The sequence below is a fragment of the Helobdella robusta genome, assembly GCF_000326865.2.
Source record: "Helobdella robusta unplaced genomic scaffold HELROscaffold_61, whole genome shotgun sequence".
Classification (NCBI taxonomy): domain Eukaryota; kingdom Metazoa; phylum Annelida; class Clitellata; order Rhynchobdellida; family Glossiphoniidae; genus Helobdella; species Helobdella robusta.
The window spans coordinates 968,255-986,366 of NW_008705338.1; the positions used below are offsets into that span (position 1 = coordinate 968,255).

Below are 18,112 nucleotides of genomic sequence, written 5' to 3' on the forward strand. Positions count from 1 at the left end.
ATTTAATCTCAGTAAATTCATAGACATTTATAGAGTTTTTTTTACACTATTTTCATTAACAAACCCGCATCAATAAGTGTTGGATTGAATCGTACGGACCAAACAAGCGATTTGAGTTTCTTCAAGGTTAGTCATCTATTTCTCAAAATCCATAAATTAATTTCAGAATAACCCTCACAATTTGGGGAATTTTGTAAAAAAATATTATCACAAAAAAGGAAATAGTTTGTCGTGGATTTTGTAGCACTGGTCTACAGTAACATAACGAAAGAGGATGTACACATACAGTACACATTCCATGCTCCTTATCCTAATCGCGGTCCTAGAGTCAAGTAACCTTGCACTATTTTTCATAATGTGTATAAAAGTGTGTCGCAAATATAGAATAATCTCGAAGACATAGGCTATGTAAAAATTGATGATGCTTATTAAGCGAGTGTTGATGGAACCAAAAAAATTAACTAAGTTAATTAACTTAGCTTTTTTCAACTGCTTTTATTGTTTTCATCTGTTTTGACATCACTAAAAAAATCTTGCCTGTTTTATATTATATTTATCATCAGTTGACCTGCATGTTTTGTTTCTAGCATCAGCTACCATACACGACAACATTGCTCTAAACCGCCTGGTGCACATGAAGAACGGCATCTGGGCTGCAAAAGCTACAGATGGAATAAAAAGCGAAACAAATTTTGCTTTCCACACCGCCGATGAAAGTGCATGGATGGTCATAGATCTTGCTGATTATTTTCTTCTTTTGGAAATCATCGTTTATTTTCCTTCTAATAGTTTGATTTTTTGTCTAGTTTTGATGAAATTCTTCAAAAAATATATGTTTCCCAAAAATATTTTATCTAATTTTAATTTAAAACATTTTCAAATTGAAATATAATTCTTATTAGAAGTAATGTTTCATATGTCCTCTGCTTCCAGATACAGGCTTGGATTACTTTGGCCTAGGACGCCTCAATGATTTCAGTTCGAACCCTGACTACACTTTTGACGAAAACAAGTTCGTGATCTGGTACACCCACAAAACGACAATTGCTGACGGAGAAACTTCTTTAGCCGTCAACCTTTCAGAGAAAGCGGCCACTGCAAGGTTTGTGGCGCTGCTGCAGATGAGTAAATCCATTTCTGGCAATAAAACTCTTCGTATCGGGGAAATTGAGATGTTTGGCGAAGGTGAGCTAGATAACTGAATTTTCGTGCTTGAGATTGTTTTAAAATTATTGTTTTAAAGTAATTATTTTGAAATGATTATTTTAAAATGAATATTTTACTGTTGAAACTAGAAATGCACGTTCAAGATTACATTGGCTGTTATTTGAACTTCGACGGAAAGACGACCTATGTGGTATCATCAATTCACGATTGCTTCACGCTCTGCCAGAGTCGGAATACAAATCTCTTTGCTCTGAAGGTGAGGCCAAACTTTATTAAAATTTTATCAAATCTTTTTCTAGTAACGTGTGGCTGACAAGCATAAATCTTTAGTGAAATTTACACTAGGTTGATGAAAAAGCGATCCGCGCGTAAAACAGAATCTCAATTTAGAATTTTTATTATTTTTTTGTTCATATCATTCTTTTTCATTTTGGATTATTTAAGTAAATTAAAAAAACAGGCGAATAGACATTTAAATCATTTTATTATATTTTGATTTTGAAATTAATCAAAGACTATAAAATGATTAAGAGTGGTTTCGAATGCGAGTGCGGCAACCTTGAAGACAAGCAAGTTGCATCGGACCAGTGCCAGATAAAGTGTGCCAACTATGTTACTTACTGCGGTGGGAGAGGTGCCTACTCAGTATATAGAGGTACCGCACGTATGTAGGAGTTTTCCGTTGTCCTATCATAATTAAATCGAACCACTAACAATTCAAACAGTTAAACAGAAAATTGTGATAGATATGATGGTTGTTTCTGATCTTGGCTGCTTCATTGACAGTGATTTAAAGAATCCTCTGAAATATTTTGAGAGAAATTTGACTGCCTGTGTGGACTACTGCAATCTGATCTATATTGCTGTCCAGGTGAACAGTCAATACATCAAATTTCATCTAAATAAATATTATTTTCATAATTTTCACCATTATACTGAGAAAGAAATTTTAACATTTTTATTCACAGTCTACGGACAAATGCTCATGTCTATCGAATTTGGATCAGCTCAAACCTTCGTTTAAATGCAAGGATAACAAAGAAGCAATACACGTGTATCAAAGTGGGAACTATCACTTTTTTTTAATCTCTATTACAAAAACTTAACTAAATTAAACAGTTGTTTGAATTAAGCGTTAACATTTACCCTTAACTAAATATTCTTTTACTGATTTGCAATCCATAATTTTGCTAATTGGTTTTTTAATAAGAACTATGCAATAGGCTGAATCTCTATATTAGACTTTTGGCTACCACATTCCATTTGCGTATAACAATGAGTCTAATCAAATGGGACAGTACTGACTCTAATTTTAGATTACTAACTATAATCAAACGTCTTGTAAAAATACTAAACTGTGTTTAGCCCTGATAGAAAATATAGTAACAGATAAGTTGCTAACTCTTGATGTAAAACAGCTGACCTGTTCCTATTTCTTTTATTAGAATTTACTAACACAACGACGTTGGATAACGACAGACAAACAAATTATGAATTCATTAAGAGTGTAATCATCTTTAAATTAAAAATATTTTAAAATTTTTACCAGAGAATGTTTCAGTAAAATTGCCAGCATCAGTTGCTGCACGTTACTGTGCCAAGTCGAACCACGTAGATCAGTCTGGAAACTGTTTGTCAGGGTCATGTGAGAAGGGGTGGAAAGCGCCCGGGTGCTTCGAAAAAGGTAGATATTGTTAATTTTGAATTATTCAGTACAAACACTTCAGTATTATCAGACATTGGGAAGCTATGGAAAAATCACTTGAAGTATCCCTAAATAAACGACCAACCAACCAAATATGCAAACAAACAAATGTATAAATAAACAAACCAACAACCAGACATATAAAATTAGGTCGATACAAGCGCCACAAAAATTCAAAAACATAATTTTCTCCAGACATAACCAAACCCTTGTGGCACTCGATGTCATGCGAGGATGTAGATCTGCTGGCTGCCGTGGTTTCTGTTTGCAATTTCAAAGGTTGTTGGTTGTCTGCTTGTTTGTTTGTATGTGTGTGTGTTTGTATGTGTGTGTGTTTGTTTGTATGTGTGTGTTTATTTGTTTGTTTGTTTGTTTGTGTGTTTGTTTGTTTGTTTGCCTGTTTGTTTTTTGTGATCCCTATTTAGATGTATTAGACATTTCACGGAATTTTTTAATAAATTTGCTGTTTATGTTTTTTGCTGACTCATATTCGTTTACGCGCGAAATACAAAACTTTCGAAGTTATGATTATTTGTATGATATTGTTTGCGTTTTTTTTTCATTGTCACATTGGTATACATTGAATGAAATTATAAAAAATAAAAATTCGAAAAGATTAAATACAAGTTACTGGTTTGAAATTTGAAATTTAGAAATATAAAATTGAAAGAGAGTCGACAAAATTACTAAAATAGAACTCAAAAAAAAATTTTGAAATATAATAACTAGCTTATTTTTCTAATGTCAGCTGCCTACATTGGATGCTACAAGGATGCTTTTATCGAATCTCTTCATTTTAAATTTGTGAACTCCGTGAAGGAATGTTCTGTGTACTGCAAGACTTCAGTCTACCACAAAATTGCTTTACAAGTATGTAAGGTTTTCAGCTGATTTGAAAGTTTTAAAGGTATGAGATGAATACTGCGATGTTGTTTTATAGCAGGAGTTTGTCAAATTCATCTTTTTAAACTTTTACATTTGATAATAAACGTGTTCAAGATGTTAGAAAATAACCAGTTTTAAACCGCCAATAAAATTACAGTTTTTTTTTATAAATATCGAAACTTTATTCTGACTAGGCTGGGAGATTGTGCCACTGCATTTCCTTATTGACATCAGCTCTTCCATCGTCTGACTGCCACATGAAATGTGCCAATGGCGAAGCCTGTGGTAGTCTGGACGCCTGCTCCGTTTACAGCAGTCAGTCTTATTCGAAACATAATTATTTTGGCAGTCGTATTAATTTTAATTTATCAAAGTTATAAAATATAAATCCGGTATTCACAGAAGGTATATTTTTGCGATAATAAATATATCAAAATATTTAAAACCCCTGCAAAATTTGTTCATTTTATACATTAAATTTTATGACAATCACGTAGAATTAAAAGTAACGAAATGTAGTAACTGAATTTTGACGAGAACATGCTACCTCACCAGTCAAGCCTCAGGAATATCATGAAGTCGTTTTTTTCTACGACCACCGTCTTGCTGCCATCCAAACTACCTTGGAGATCAAAGTTCCCTACACGCTGCAGATGTGCGGAGAATTCTGCTCGGAAATAAATGGAAACTTTTTCAGCAATATTGTGAGAAATATTGTGCTTTTAAATTTTGTAACTTCTGAAAATGTGACTTATCTATCGGGGATCATTACAGAAATCTGGTTTATGCGAATGTTTCCTACACTTAGAAGTTAAAACGTTCAAAGTGTCAAATAATATCAAAAACGAGAAATGTGAGTATGATCCGGGCCAGGTGTGCCAGAGAAACTTGATAGGAGATGCCAATTCTTCAGCAGTTTTTTTAGGTTGTTAGGTTCTGCTACTCTTAATTAAGTTTTGACTTTTACGATCATTCAACTTATTTTCATTTAACTGTAAATGGCTAAAATCTTGTCTCATATCATCGGATAATAAATTTTAAAAATCTTTGTCCAACGAAATCTATTGACAAAACTATTAATTTTTTAAAATATCGTCAGTTAATGGATAATATTAATTAATTTTTAACTTATTCAAAAATATTTTTTCTCAAAATCTACCTTTAGAAATATAAAAATTGTTAGCTGCTCTTTAGCAGTTGAACGACCATACAGTATTTTTGACAAACACGAATTTCTCATTCTAACCTCTGACACAGTATCCCAATTGTACGAATTCCAGCGAGGCGTATCATCTTACTCGCATTGCTCCAACAACGCCAACAACAAGAAGCTTGAGTTGGTCTACAGTTGCAAAAGTGGTTGCAGCAGAAGTTGGAAGGGTGAATCCTGTAGAGAAAGAAGTAAGTAACTAACATACCCTACTTGTTCCATCCTCATTCAAGTTTTAACTGCTATCAAATAAATTTTTTACAATTGTGAATCTTTAAATTTTAAATTTAAATAATTATTTTTGAAGATTGTGCGGATAATAACGGCGATTGTGGCAGCGAGATGAAGTGCGTTGAGTCCGTGGTGAATGGGGGAAAATACGTGGAGTGTGTCTGTCCTCGCGGAAAAGTTATAAACAGGAATAAACAATGCGAAGGTGAGGGTGTAGTAGATTTTAGCAAGAAAAAAAATTAACGTCTTTTTTTTTAAAAAATAACTTAGTGCATCGACAAAACATAGCGGTCTTCAAACGTAGACATTTCAGCGCGGATTTCCAACTTCCGAATGCCGCAAGTCTGAATCTTGCCTTATCACAGAATAATGTTAAGCTGAGTTGGCTGGCTGTCGATCTGGAAAACTTTTATTACGTCGGATACGTCGTAGCTTATAGCCAAGTTGTCAAGAATATTGAATGTTTGTGTCAATTTTACTATTTTTTTAATCATTTAATAAAAATTTTTAATAATAAATTATGTTAATTTTTGTATTACTGAATTCTCTTAAATATTCATATTTGCCTGAAGATTTCAAATAGTTGAAGGAAAAAACATTCCCGTACAAAATCATTAAAATTAAAATTTCACAATCCTAACAACCTGGAATAACGTAAGTGCTACACATACTGGATTACTTCGACGTCAAACTGAGCGAGACCTTCAACATAATCGGCAACTACGATTTTCGAGACCACGTCAAAGTGTGTGGGTCGTGGATGCACCAGGCTCGCCTTTGGGTTCTTCCAATGAAAGTCATCTGTAGGGATTTCACTTTTGCCACCAGGTTTGTTATTGCTATCACGTTCACCGCTCAGGAAAATCCATTCGGCCAATTGAAAATCTATACCGCTGGTTATTTCAAAAACTTTCCCTATTTAAACATTTATTTTAACTATTTAAACCATGTTTTTGATATTTTTTCAAGGTGACATCTAGTTTAAATAATTTCAATTTATTAATTTGTCAAAGGATGTAGTTCAATTTCTCTATATAGTCAGTCAAGTTCGATCAAAATTATTACGCCATCAAAGAAATCCATTTCGTTTTTTAGCAAAAAATATTTAGCTAAAATTGAATGTTAACAAAAATAATTGAACCTTCAGAGAAAGTTATTTTAAAACATTTACTGAAATCAAAGCAGTCGGAAACGTTTAATAGCAATTCCCAACGATATCATTGTTAGTGGAAGAAAAAAAAATTTTTTTTTTCAAATAAAAAGGTTGTGACACCAATAACGGAAACTGCGGTGAAAAGAGGTGCATAGAGTATTCTCACAGAGCCACCATCGCCATCAAGTGTATCAAACAAAAACCAGATCTCATCATTACTCACGGAAATAGTTAACTAATTAATTTCTGATATTTTTTTATGTTAAAATCACTTTAACGGATCAATTTTCTAATTAAAATATTTTATAAACTTTTAAAAACTTTCATAATTTTTTCCTTCTGATGTCCAGGACCCCCGAGCATATATGGCTGCTTCCAGAAATTAAAAGCAGAGTACGAGCACGACAGATACGGTTTATCGTACGAGGATTGCCAGACTGAATGTAAATCAAGATCGTTCAAATTTTCTGCTCTCAAGGTGAGTGAGATAACAGAAAATTTCAAATTACCACCTCTTAAACAAACTCCAAACTGTCATCTTTTAAAAACTTCAACTCTTCATCTCTTACAAATGTTTAAATGTTTTTCTTTCCCCTGAAGGAGCATGTCAAATGTCTTTGTGGAAACCAGTTGCTTGCCAACGAACAAATGCCGATAAATGATTGCATTATAAACAGCTATGGAACTTACTTGGTCTATGATGGTATATTTAAATTTCATTTTATAAAATGAAACTTTGAAGTTTTAACTTAGTCAATTGAATATAATATTATTAAAACTAATAGATGAAAGAAAATCAAACATTTTATTCATTAATTTTGTAATAATGATACTTATATGTACAAAGCTCGCTTTTCTGAAACACCTTCCAAATCGCTGGCACGCACTCTAAACATTGATGCATTTCTCAGAATGGTAATTTTTAAAATTCTCACATTTGATATCCTCATTTATAAGTGGACGCGCTGGTCAACTTAGACTACGCGGCAAATGTCTACCGTTTCTGCAAAAATGACCGCAACAAATCCCAAGAGACAACCTGCCACGAAGGCCAGTGCCTGCTCGGATGGGCTGGCCAATTTTGCAACAGTATTTTTGCATTTTTTTTGACGACTCGTTATTTCAACAAAAAACGTTTACAAATTCCTTTTTTAGAAATTTTTATTTGTGAATTTTTATTTTTATATTTTTGAATTTATTTTTATTTACTACGTAAATTTCAATTATTTTTTTATTTATTACCTAAAGTACAATTAATTTGGGCCAGTTTAAACTATTGAATGAACTCACTTATGGTTTCACCAGAGGACATTTGTTTATTATCTATTTATTCTTATTTCAATTTCACAAAAAAAAACATCCACTGATATCATTTGTCAGATTTAAGTTTATAACGGAAAGAGATTTATTTTTGTAACGAAAGACTGAAAATGGTACAAAAATATGTTTGGTATTGATTTCGATGTGATCTTTAAACGTTTTAGTTTCTGTTATGATAGCACTTTCAGACACACTAATATGGCATTTATTGCTTTGTATAATAAATCCCTTTTTTCAAAAATCTTTCTTGAAAATGAAATATCTAAAGGAACTATAATTGAAATGAATTCCAGTCTATTACGTTGGTTGCTATCAGCATGTTGAAACGACGAAATCAAAAGAAGTCGCATCTATCTCGGACTGTTTGAGCACTTGCAAGAACGACATCAACAGCTTCATTGCTATTAAGGTTGTTAATTATAAACTTTTAAATTCTCTCTTGCGAACTTTACGATTTGGCAAAACTTATTTAGAGTTTAAACGTAATATATGCTCTAGTCAAACTAATAATAGCGTTATAAATTTATTGTTGAGCCATTAGATTTGGAACCATTTGAGATATTTAAAATGAAAAGGTTAGGGGGAATTATTTTAACGAAAAAAATTGCAGGGTGGCAACGAATGCCACTGCGTTGACAGGTTGGATTCAGCAGTCCCTTCCTCTTACTGCAACATTTCATGCCATAGCAAGGACTCGTGCGGAGGGCAGAACTATTATTCCGTTTATAAAAGTAATCATTTTTTTGTTTCTAACCAAACAGTATAATTATCAGCAGTAGTAGCAGTTTAGTATTAAAAACCATTGAGTTAAGTGATTTTGAGCAACGAATATGAACCTCTCGCCAAATATTCAGACTGGCATCGAAAAATGCACGACGCCGTCTTTTACAACGCCGATCTGACGAAAGCATCACACGAGCTCCAATTCTCTGGCCACTTCACCGATGAGATGTGCGCTCATTTCTGCCTGGAGATGGATTTGTCGTTTTTCAATATCATGGTAAGAATTGTCGATGTAGGTTTTTTATTTATACTGAAATATTTTTGTAGTTCTTTTAGATATTAATATATCATTACCAAACTGGACTCGCTAAATTACAACAGCTGAAAAAGTGCGGCTGTTTTCAAACAGTGAAACTCCTGACTCCATATCGATCCAATCTCGTGGTCTGTGACCAGGACTGCCAGAAAAATTCCAACGAAGAATGCAGGTGCTACTTTCAAGGCAGAGAATCTCAACCAACTGTTTTTGGGAGTGAGTGACCGGCGTCTCTACAAATTTTTTTCTCTAATCGATAGCATCGAAAACGTAATTTTTTTCACCCCAATCTCTGAATTGAACGCGTTAGCGGAAAATTAAAATAAAAATTTTAAGTTTGTTTCTACTTGACATATTGAAATAGGTTACTAAAAAAAACCTTTGTTAAAATTGTTTCATAATTTTAATTTCATTAATTTTAATGATTATCATTCGAGAGTTAACCATTTTATTCTGTAGCTCGGTTTCAGTACGACTTCCAGAGAGGTGTTTCCTCGTACTCTCACTGCTCGCTGGACAAGTATGAACTGCTGGAACAATGTCCTGAAAAGTGTCTGGCCGGCTGGAAGGGAATGTCCTGTAGAGAGAGAGGTGAATGATCTCTTTCCACCTCCGATCATTAAATATTTTTAAATCATAGGTATAAACAGTTGGATCCTTTCAACCTCAGTTTGACAGTATCTTTTTAATTGATCACCTCTTTTTAACCCTGTTCCTTGTAAAGGTTTTTTTTCAATTCATTACACACACACACACACACACACATACATATATATATATATATATATATATATATATATATATATATATATATATATATATATAAACAATTCAGTGCACAAATATGAACGAAAAGAGATTTACCCAACTTTTCTTCACGTCAGGCTTTTAATTATTAATTTCCTGCCCAAATACAAACAATCAGATTGTTCGGTCGTGAATGGAGACTGTGGTAGCGAAACAAAATGCATCGAATCATCGGTAAATGCTTTTGTGTATGCTGAATGTGTCTGTCCTAACGGGACCGTCAGAAACAAATTTCACAAATGTGAAGGTAGCTAGATGCGTATTAACTTTTATTTTCATTATCAACTTATTTTGAATTTTTTAAACTAAAGTTTTTAGGAATAATTTGGCACTGCACAAATCGCCGTACTCCAGTTCACAAGCCAAAGATGCCAGGAAAGGTTTGAAAATGGTGGCAGCGTTCCTGACTGATGGCATTTATTACGATGACACATTCGCACAAATTGATGACATCATCTCCAGTTGGCTGGCTGTAGACCTCGGAGCTGTTCATTGTGTGGGATTCGTGGTTGTGTACAACAGGATTGCCGAGACGAATGAAAGTATGTGTGCTAGGACAGGAAATAGGCTACTTTAACGTCAATATTAGTAATATTACTTATATCAGTTATATTTCAATGCCTAGCCCACATATATTTTGTGTCTGTTTTTCGTTCACTCCTTCAAGTGACATAGTGCAGAGAATTATAAAAATTGAAAAAAAGTTGAAATTTGAAATATGTAGTGTTTCTAAAGTTTGATAAATTGTTCAGAACTAAATTTCGACATTATAGTTAGGGCACGTGCTGACAATTTCGTTGTGAGACTGAACAAAACTTTCGACACATCGGCCAACTACGATATAAGAAAGAGGGTGAACTTCTGCGGGGCTTGGCCATCGGAGGCCATCCAGGGCGTGAACCCCATGAAGGTTGTCTGTGAAGATTTCAATCTCCTCTCCAGGTTCGTCATCGTGCAGCAGTCGGAGGGCCGGTTTAGTGATGGCAAGCTGGCCATCGTTGAGCTAGAGGTGTACGACGTTGGTTAGTTAGCTGGCTCATTTGCTCCTGATTTATTTTGAAAAATTTCAGTTAACGAAAACTAAAATTAATATAATATATAAATATAATATATGCCCATATTTTTGTTTATGAAGATAGTATGATATTAATATACTTATCTATATTTTTTTATTCAATTAAATTAAATTTCAAATGATTATTCTAACTACATTTTAACATTCACGTACTTGAATTTTTTCTCTCTATTCATTTCAATCATGCACGAAGTTTGAACGAATACACTTAATCGCAATTGAACTTTGAACTGAAGGTTGTGACCTCAACAACGGAAACTGTGGTAAGTTGCACTGTAGTGAACATGTGCACCTGGAGACCAAGTTTGTCAAGTGTGATGCCCTTGGTAAAGACATCTTCATATTTCCGATAGGTTATTGATTGCATTTTTTAATCTATAATAATATATATATAAATACATATAAATAAATAAATAAATATATATATATATATATATATATATATATATAAATATATATATATACCTTAAATTGCGTTAATTCAATGGAAAAAATTATCTGATCAATTGGTATTTTTCTGTTGAGTTTTTAAAATAACGCGGTGTATAATTTTATGGAATGGAATAAATTGAACGAGACATTGTCCAAAATAAAATACTAACCAGCGCCTGGGGGCAAATCAATATACGGATGCTTCAAGAGGATCGACTACAGCTACGAACATAACGAATACGCGCTGACCAGCCGCCAGTGTGGGAGAGTCTGCAAATCAAAATTCTACAAAGTTGCAGCTATGAAGGTCATTTTTATCGAGCAACATACAAAAGAAAGTTTAGTTTCTCAACCATGTTTGACCATATGTACGATTGCAGGCCGGTATAAAATGTTTCTGTGGAAATAAGCTGATCGTGAACGACCAGGTGTCGATCAAATCATGCGTTTGGCAGAAATTTGACTCCTATTTAGTATATGACGGTACTTTTTGTAATTACTTTATTTGATGTAATGGTTAAAGAGATCCGGTCCTGATTTGCAATGACTGGATTCAAATGCAAGAAGATCCCAACTCAATGTATCCAGTGTGTAGAATGCGTTGATTTGCCTGCAACGTGTGTGAGTAATGGATAATTTAGAGTATTGCAATGAGAAGGAAATAATTATTATATTGTTGTTATAGGTAATAATACATGGTGTGAAATTCTTTCACGACACATTATTATTCGATGTATTTATATTCATAATGCTATTTTAATCGGCACACCCGTCAGTTGAGTCCAGCGTCAAATTTGACGAAGCGACGAAATGGAATCATTTTTGCAAGAATGTCCTGGAAGGTTCCAGCGAAGCCCCGTGCAAATCAGGGGACTGCCTGTTTGGGTGGACGGGCAACCTGTGCAACAGTACGTAAGTCTCCGCGCCATGTATTCACTTTGAAGTTACTCATCATTCGTCATCAACACGAAAAACATTCTCAGAGATTTTTCTTGTAAATGTTTTTCAAATAATGCATTACATTGAAGTTATCACACTTGACTTTGAGAATTCAACTCACAAACCCTGACAAACAATTAAAATTTTGCTATCAAATTGTAAAGTGATAAATAATTGTTAACAGTTGGGTGCTCGGAAGGGCTGTCCACCAGCGAGTACATCCCGTCAGTGGAGAAATTCAGGCGTCCCTCTGCCTATCCCCTCCAGAGCCACGTGGTTCGCACCTTCAAAGAAGCTGACAGCACGAAAAAAATTGGTCAAATAATTTGTTTAGTTCGATTTGATTATCACTACGCTATTTGTTTTGTTTTTTTATTTTGAAGCATTTGTTAGGCACGGAGAAGACTTGAGTTTGACCTGCTTCACGAACGAATACAGCAAGAAATACAGGCGGCGCTGGTACTATTCGGATGGAGATACCGTCCAGAGTATTTTCGTAGACAATGGCGCGATAATTTTGATGAAAAACTGGACTGTCCTCAAATTCGTCAACTCGAGTTTCAAAATGTCGAACGTTTACTATTGCACCGACAGCGAATTTATTTCGGCAAATCGACTTCAGTACCACGTGAAAGGTTCTTTTTGGTTTCGATATTTTTTTCATTATTGTCACAGGCCAGTAACTTAGCAGCTTATTAGGTGTTTATTTTCTATTATTTTAAAATATAAACTAATGATTCTTTCTTTTATTACAATAAATTTCAAAACCATTTTCGATTACTCTGAGTTACAAACTTCGAATTACCCGAACAACTGGCTGACGTTGATTTCAATTTTTAATTTAAATTTTCAGTTTATTCAATAGCTCAGATGGCTTTCAACATGACTTTTTCGTTTTTGGTGAGCAAGTGTTCATCGAATAAGCTACAAGAAATCAAGAGAATGATAAAGGATCACGTCTGCAAACCATTCGAGGGCAGCGTTTCCAAGTTTTACTGCCCATACCAGTTCTCTATTGAGTGCGATGACTGGAAGCCGAACACGTTCTATAGCGTCAAGGTCATTCATTATAATGATTCCTTCAATATTTTATGGCCATTAAAGGTCACTTTATTAACTCCGTGAAACATTTTAACTTTTAAAAATAACTTAAATCCAAAAGAGATTTATGTTTTTTTTTTTAAATAATTCAACACCATAGAATATACAAAGGTTAGTAGTGGCGAAAGTAGTGGTCTTGAAGTTTGTTCAAGATTTTTCGGACAAAACCTGTGATGTGAAGTGCAGTCTCCACCAGATGCACAGCAACCTCGCAAATGATGTACGAGGTTTATCATTCAGTTTCGTTGATACTAATAACTGAACAGCTATGCCTGTCGGAATTTAATATCATTAATGTCCGTTGGACTAAACCACAGTTTATATTAATTCTAGATGTTTGTTAAAACAAAGAGAAAAATTTTTTGAAAAAGCTTGAAAATTTAAATTTGTGTATAAAAAATGTTTTGTCACACTTTTAAACATACAGTTGTCCTTACAAAATAAAACAATGTGTGTGTGTGCGTGTGGTGTGTGTGTGTGTGGTATGTGTGTGTGTGTGTGTGTATGTGTGTGGTATGTGTAAAATTATAAATAATGAATAGTCTTAAAAAAATTTGGTAATATGTGAGAAGATTTGTCCGGTGGACGATTTGAGAGAGGACCTGGAGAACCAGTACCAGAAGGTCTCAGAGGGGAGGTACTTGCCAGAGGAGGACAAGCTGACAAATTTGAAAACTTATTTCATCTGCATGCCTGGATTTATCCTTTTTTACCAGATGTTTTGTGGTTGGCTTAGGGCCTTATTTTTCTTCGTAACTATTTTTAAAGTGGTAACGGAGTGTTAGTTTTAATAATCGCCTCGTTCGTCCTTTTTGCGGTAATTGGTCTACCTATGGCGAATATTTTTTTTGGTAATCTGTTGCTATATCATTTACGTGACAATCACTAAGTCAAAACTATTAAATTATTTTTTTAAACAATTTTGAACAAATATTCAGTTAAATTGAATTAATTTTAAGATTTTTAGAATATTTTTTAAACTTCGCGACAACTTTTGAACTGGCAGTTCCTTGTGATCCGGGATATTATTCAAACGTGCACGGACTGGTTGAGCACTGCCTGCCCTGCCCCAAAAACACCTTCCAACCGGAATTTGGTGCCACTTCCTGCCACAAGTGCCCAAAAAAATATATGACAGCTAATGAAGCGTCCACACATGCTGCAGATTGCTTCAATGGTTGGTTCAATTCATTTAGTTATTTGAACTTATTTCAAAAATGTTTCTCTCGCAAGATAGTGAGACTATTTCAAAAATGATAAAGAGTTAAAAATATAAAATATAAAAACAAACATATTTTTATATTTAAAATTTTTTTTTTAGATTTTGAATGAAGTTGTAACGATTATACATATATAACAAGTTTGTTTGGCTGCTATTAAATAGCATAATCATTCAAAATTAAAAGTTAATTTTGAGATTTCATCTCAAAATTCAAAGTTTTAAAAAAGAAAACAATTTGAACTAAACAGAAATTATGAACTACAAGCGTCAGATGTTGGAAAACTCAGTAGAGGTGAATGTGGATCGCCACATAACTTACACCGGCCACTTCTTCGTCCTCTCCACTTCTTTGATCCTCATCTTCATCGCTGCTTTCGGCGTTTTGTACGTCATCTTCATTTGCGATTTGAGTTTTTGTTATTGTGAACCGTTACTTCATTTTCCTTGCTTATAACACTTAAACGTCCTCGCTTAGTTTTTTTTCGGTTTTCCCTCATCATTTAATACTATTTCTTGCATGTTGTAACACTTTCTGTGTCTATAAAATTTTGATTCTTTAAAGGATAATAATAAACATTATTATTATTTTTATTATTATTGTAATAAATAAAAATTAAATTTCAGGTTCACCTTCCTGTGTCCATTTTCTCCTTTTTCAAAGGGTTGAATGGGTAAAGAGAGTTAACTCAGTTTTTGGTTCTTCCAATGTTAACTGCTTTTATTTTTACATATTCTATTTTTTTCATCAAACGAAGTTTGATTTTGGAAAATAAAATTTTTAGGAAAAATAAAAAACAAAACGCTTAAATCGTTTCAAATTTTTCGCGTTTAAAATCACATCGACGTTTCATATTGACGTTACATTTACGATTTCTTGCCAACTAAGTCTTAAAATTTAAAACTGAAAATCGCTCTCTTTCCACATGAACACATTTTGAACAACTAGATACGCACATGCAAGAAGCACAACGTGCCTTCAGGCAAGATGACATAAACAGTTCCTTCACGTGCCTAGCAAATTTTAAACACACATAAAGAAAATTTCAAAGATTAGCGAGCCTTAAGTCACGCACGCACGCTCCAGTCATTTATTTTGCACCGGTTCTGAGTGGCAGTGGAAAAGATTTAAGAGATGAATTAACATGCGACTATTTGAGATGAAAGTGAGTTATTTACTCATTTTTGGGAAGATTTTTTAAATTAAATTCAGGTGCTCTGCAGTGTAGTTAGTACAGGTAGCGGCAGAGTAGGGAAATTTTTACAAGACGATAAATTTTTTTAACAAACGCCGAAAATTAAGAAATGAGCGTAGAGATTGAAACGCGCAAATACTAAAGAAATGAATAAATTTTATTGAATTTTTGAGAAATGACTGGAAATTTTAATCACTACCCAAAGTACATTCCCAATAAATTTTTAGTTATTTTCGTTAACGAAACGTTATTAAAAATTTGGCTTTTCAGTAATTTCAAGATAAAACATTTAAGCGTTGAATTGTGTATTGTAAAATCTTCTTTCCTACCCTGAGAAACCACTTCAAGCAGAAAATTAGATTTCAAAAGCTCTACGTGGTGTATTTTTATATGTTTATGCATGAATGTTACAGCGAATCAACAACCTAACTAACAACTTGACGACTACATAGCAACACAACGTGGCAACAGCTCAAATGTCAACTCATCACGACATTGTTATGACATAGTTTCGTTATGGCTGCAGAAGAATAAAAACAACATAATGTTGATATTCGGTGCCTGCTTTTGATGTAATGGTAGTGTTTTGTCCGTTGTGCTGATATGTCGTTTCTGCCAATGTTGTGTTATGTCGTTGTGATGTTGGCATGTGTGAACGGTTTAAATTCAAATTAAAAAATTTTATTTTTAATTTGTTGATTTTACAGCTTTTCATGAAAAATATTTATGTTATTTTATATTATATTTGAATATTTGGAAATCTGAATATTCTGAATATTTGGAAATCAGGAAAAAACAAAAAAAAACTACATACAGATAAAATTAATGTTGGAAAAAGTAGAGTTCAAATATGCCCAGCTCAATCTTACAGATAACAGCGATAATTCCGAACGTCTTATCAAATTTGCATCAAAACAAATTGCCCATAACTTTCTTATTCAGCCGCTATGTTATAAACTTAAATATATAATTATATATATATATATATATATATATGTGTGTGTGTGTGTGTGGTGTGTGAGTGTTGTGTTTGTGTGTGTGTGTGTGTGAGAGAGAGAATGTTGTGTTTGTGTATATAGCCATTTTTATTCGTCCCGTAGCGGTTACTTATTATTGATTTTTCTAATTTTTTTTTTTGTTTATTGATCATTTATAAAAATATAAGACGGTATTTTTTGTAACTCGTGGATTTATTTTTATTTAATGACAGGAAAAAAACAAAATAAATTAATGTGTGCGTGTGTGCGTGTGTGTGCGTGCGTTGGTAGTATCTGTGCTTTGTTGAAACATCTTTGAAATACATCTAGAAAACAAAACTCAGTGAGAAAGAAATCCGACCTAGAAGGACAACTGTGAGATGGCGGAGGAGGGCAGGTCGGTACAACACATTGCAACGAACAAATGAACAAGTGAAGTGGCACATTCTGCAACATGTACAGTACACTTTACAGAACACTTTTACGCTATTTTACACGATGTCGAATATGCGATAAACGTGTAAATTAAAATCATTTACAATTCAGCACAACATTGACATTTGAAAGAGAAATTTTATTAAAAAAAGCATTCAAACAGTGCATCTTATATATTTGTAGCTTGCCAATTTGAAACAGATAATGAAATCAATTTAATACAGAGGATTATCCTTTGGCTGATGTAGAACTATAAAACGTTCCTAATTAAAAACCGATAATTTTTGATGATTTTAAAAGTGTTTATCGGATGGACAGGCACCTTTGACATATCGCTTGAGCAAATTTCCCCTTTTACCAGTGTTAATTTGTTCATTTAAATTTTTTCTGATTGAAGTTACTCTGGCAGGTCTAGCTACGAATAATGTTGGAGAAAGTTGTCACTTTGATGCTGGCTATAATCAGCTAAAATAAATTATTTTTCTACCTATGACAACTGCAAGATATCTCATGATATTGTAGCTTTTATAATGTTATATAATCGCTATGAAATGTTACCATCATCTTTAGATGAGTCAGTCCCTCATAAAATTTCAACATTTCAATAAACAGTTGCATCGTTGTTTGAAAATTTTTCTCAAAAATGAGCAAGAAACAACTTAGTTTCGTCGGAATGATCACAAAAATGGTTGTACTTTTTATGGTGTTGCGATGGTGCTTTACAGAACCGGTCAGTGGTCTGTTGTCACTGGTCACTATCATTGTTGTATTTTTAGTAAAACAACTCCATTCACTTCATGCATCTTGTTTAGCTGTTCTTCTAGCTTATTTAAGCCTGCCTAATTTTTGTATCAAAAATTTTTGTATCCCACAAAAAATTTTCTCCTACCAGCTACAACTTCACAGAAATAAGAAAAAAATTTATGAATTTACGACACAATTTTAAGGCGTGTTCAAATTTTAGATGAAAAAAATTAATAAACTACGATGAAAAATAATGCAAACAACATTGAATTTAGACATCGTCAAGGAAAGAAATTTTCAACTGATCCAACTAAATTTTCAAATAAGTATTTTCTACATTAGCAATAGTAGCGTTAAAAATTTTGAAAAAATTACCAAAATATTTTTTATTAATTTTAAAAATTCTCAATAGTTCAACTAAATGATTGGTAGGTGAGGATTTGAATTTATTTCAAACAATCTCCTTTTATGAAAGAG

The 18,112-nt window shown here is 33.3% G+C and overlaps 1 protein-coding gene across 1 annotated transcript; it reads left to right on the top strand.

The window, feature by feature from the left end:
• Positions 1–634: 634 nt before the first annotated feature.
• HELRODRAFT_180449 (hypothetical protein) lies at positions 635–14,740 on the top strand (the record flags this gene model as incomplete). The annotated part of the gene is made up of 40 exons (XM_009029741.1): positions 635–716; positions 934–1,185; positions 1,296–1,423; positions 1,699–1,831; positions 1,893–2,038; positions 2,136–2,229; positions 2,717–2,851; positions 3,068–3,151; positions 3,621–3,742; positions 3,952–4,072; positions 4,313–4,461; positions 4,532–4,682; positions 5,015–5,158; positions 5,275–5,403; positions 5,469–5,660; positions 5,858–6,026; positions 6,346–6,350; positions 6,462–6,581; positions 6,702–6,829; positions 6,952–7,054; positions 7,309–7,440; positions 7,965–8,080; positions 8,282–8,402; positions 8,526–8,671; positions 8,776–8,926; positions 9,170–9,301; positions 9,636–9,764; positions 9,829–10,059; positions 10,291–10,539; positions 10,829–10,945; positions 11,198–11,331; positions 11,405–11,507; positions 11,801–11,932; positions 12,148–12,279; positions 12,347–12,598; positions 12,817–13,022; positions 13,165–13,284; positions 13,637–13,790; positions 14,071–14,241; positions 14,535–14,740. 40 exons carry the CDS (start codon positions 635–637, stop codon positions 14,738–14,740), a joined length of 5,721 nt encoding a protein of 1,906 aa, XP_009027989.1.
• Between the last annotated feature and the right edge of the window lie 3,372 nt (positions 14,741–18,112).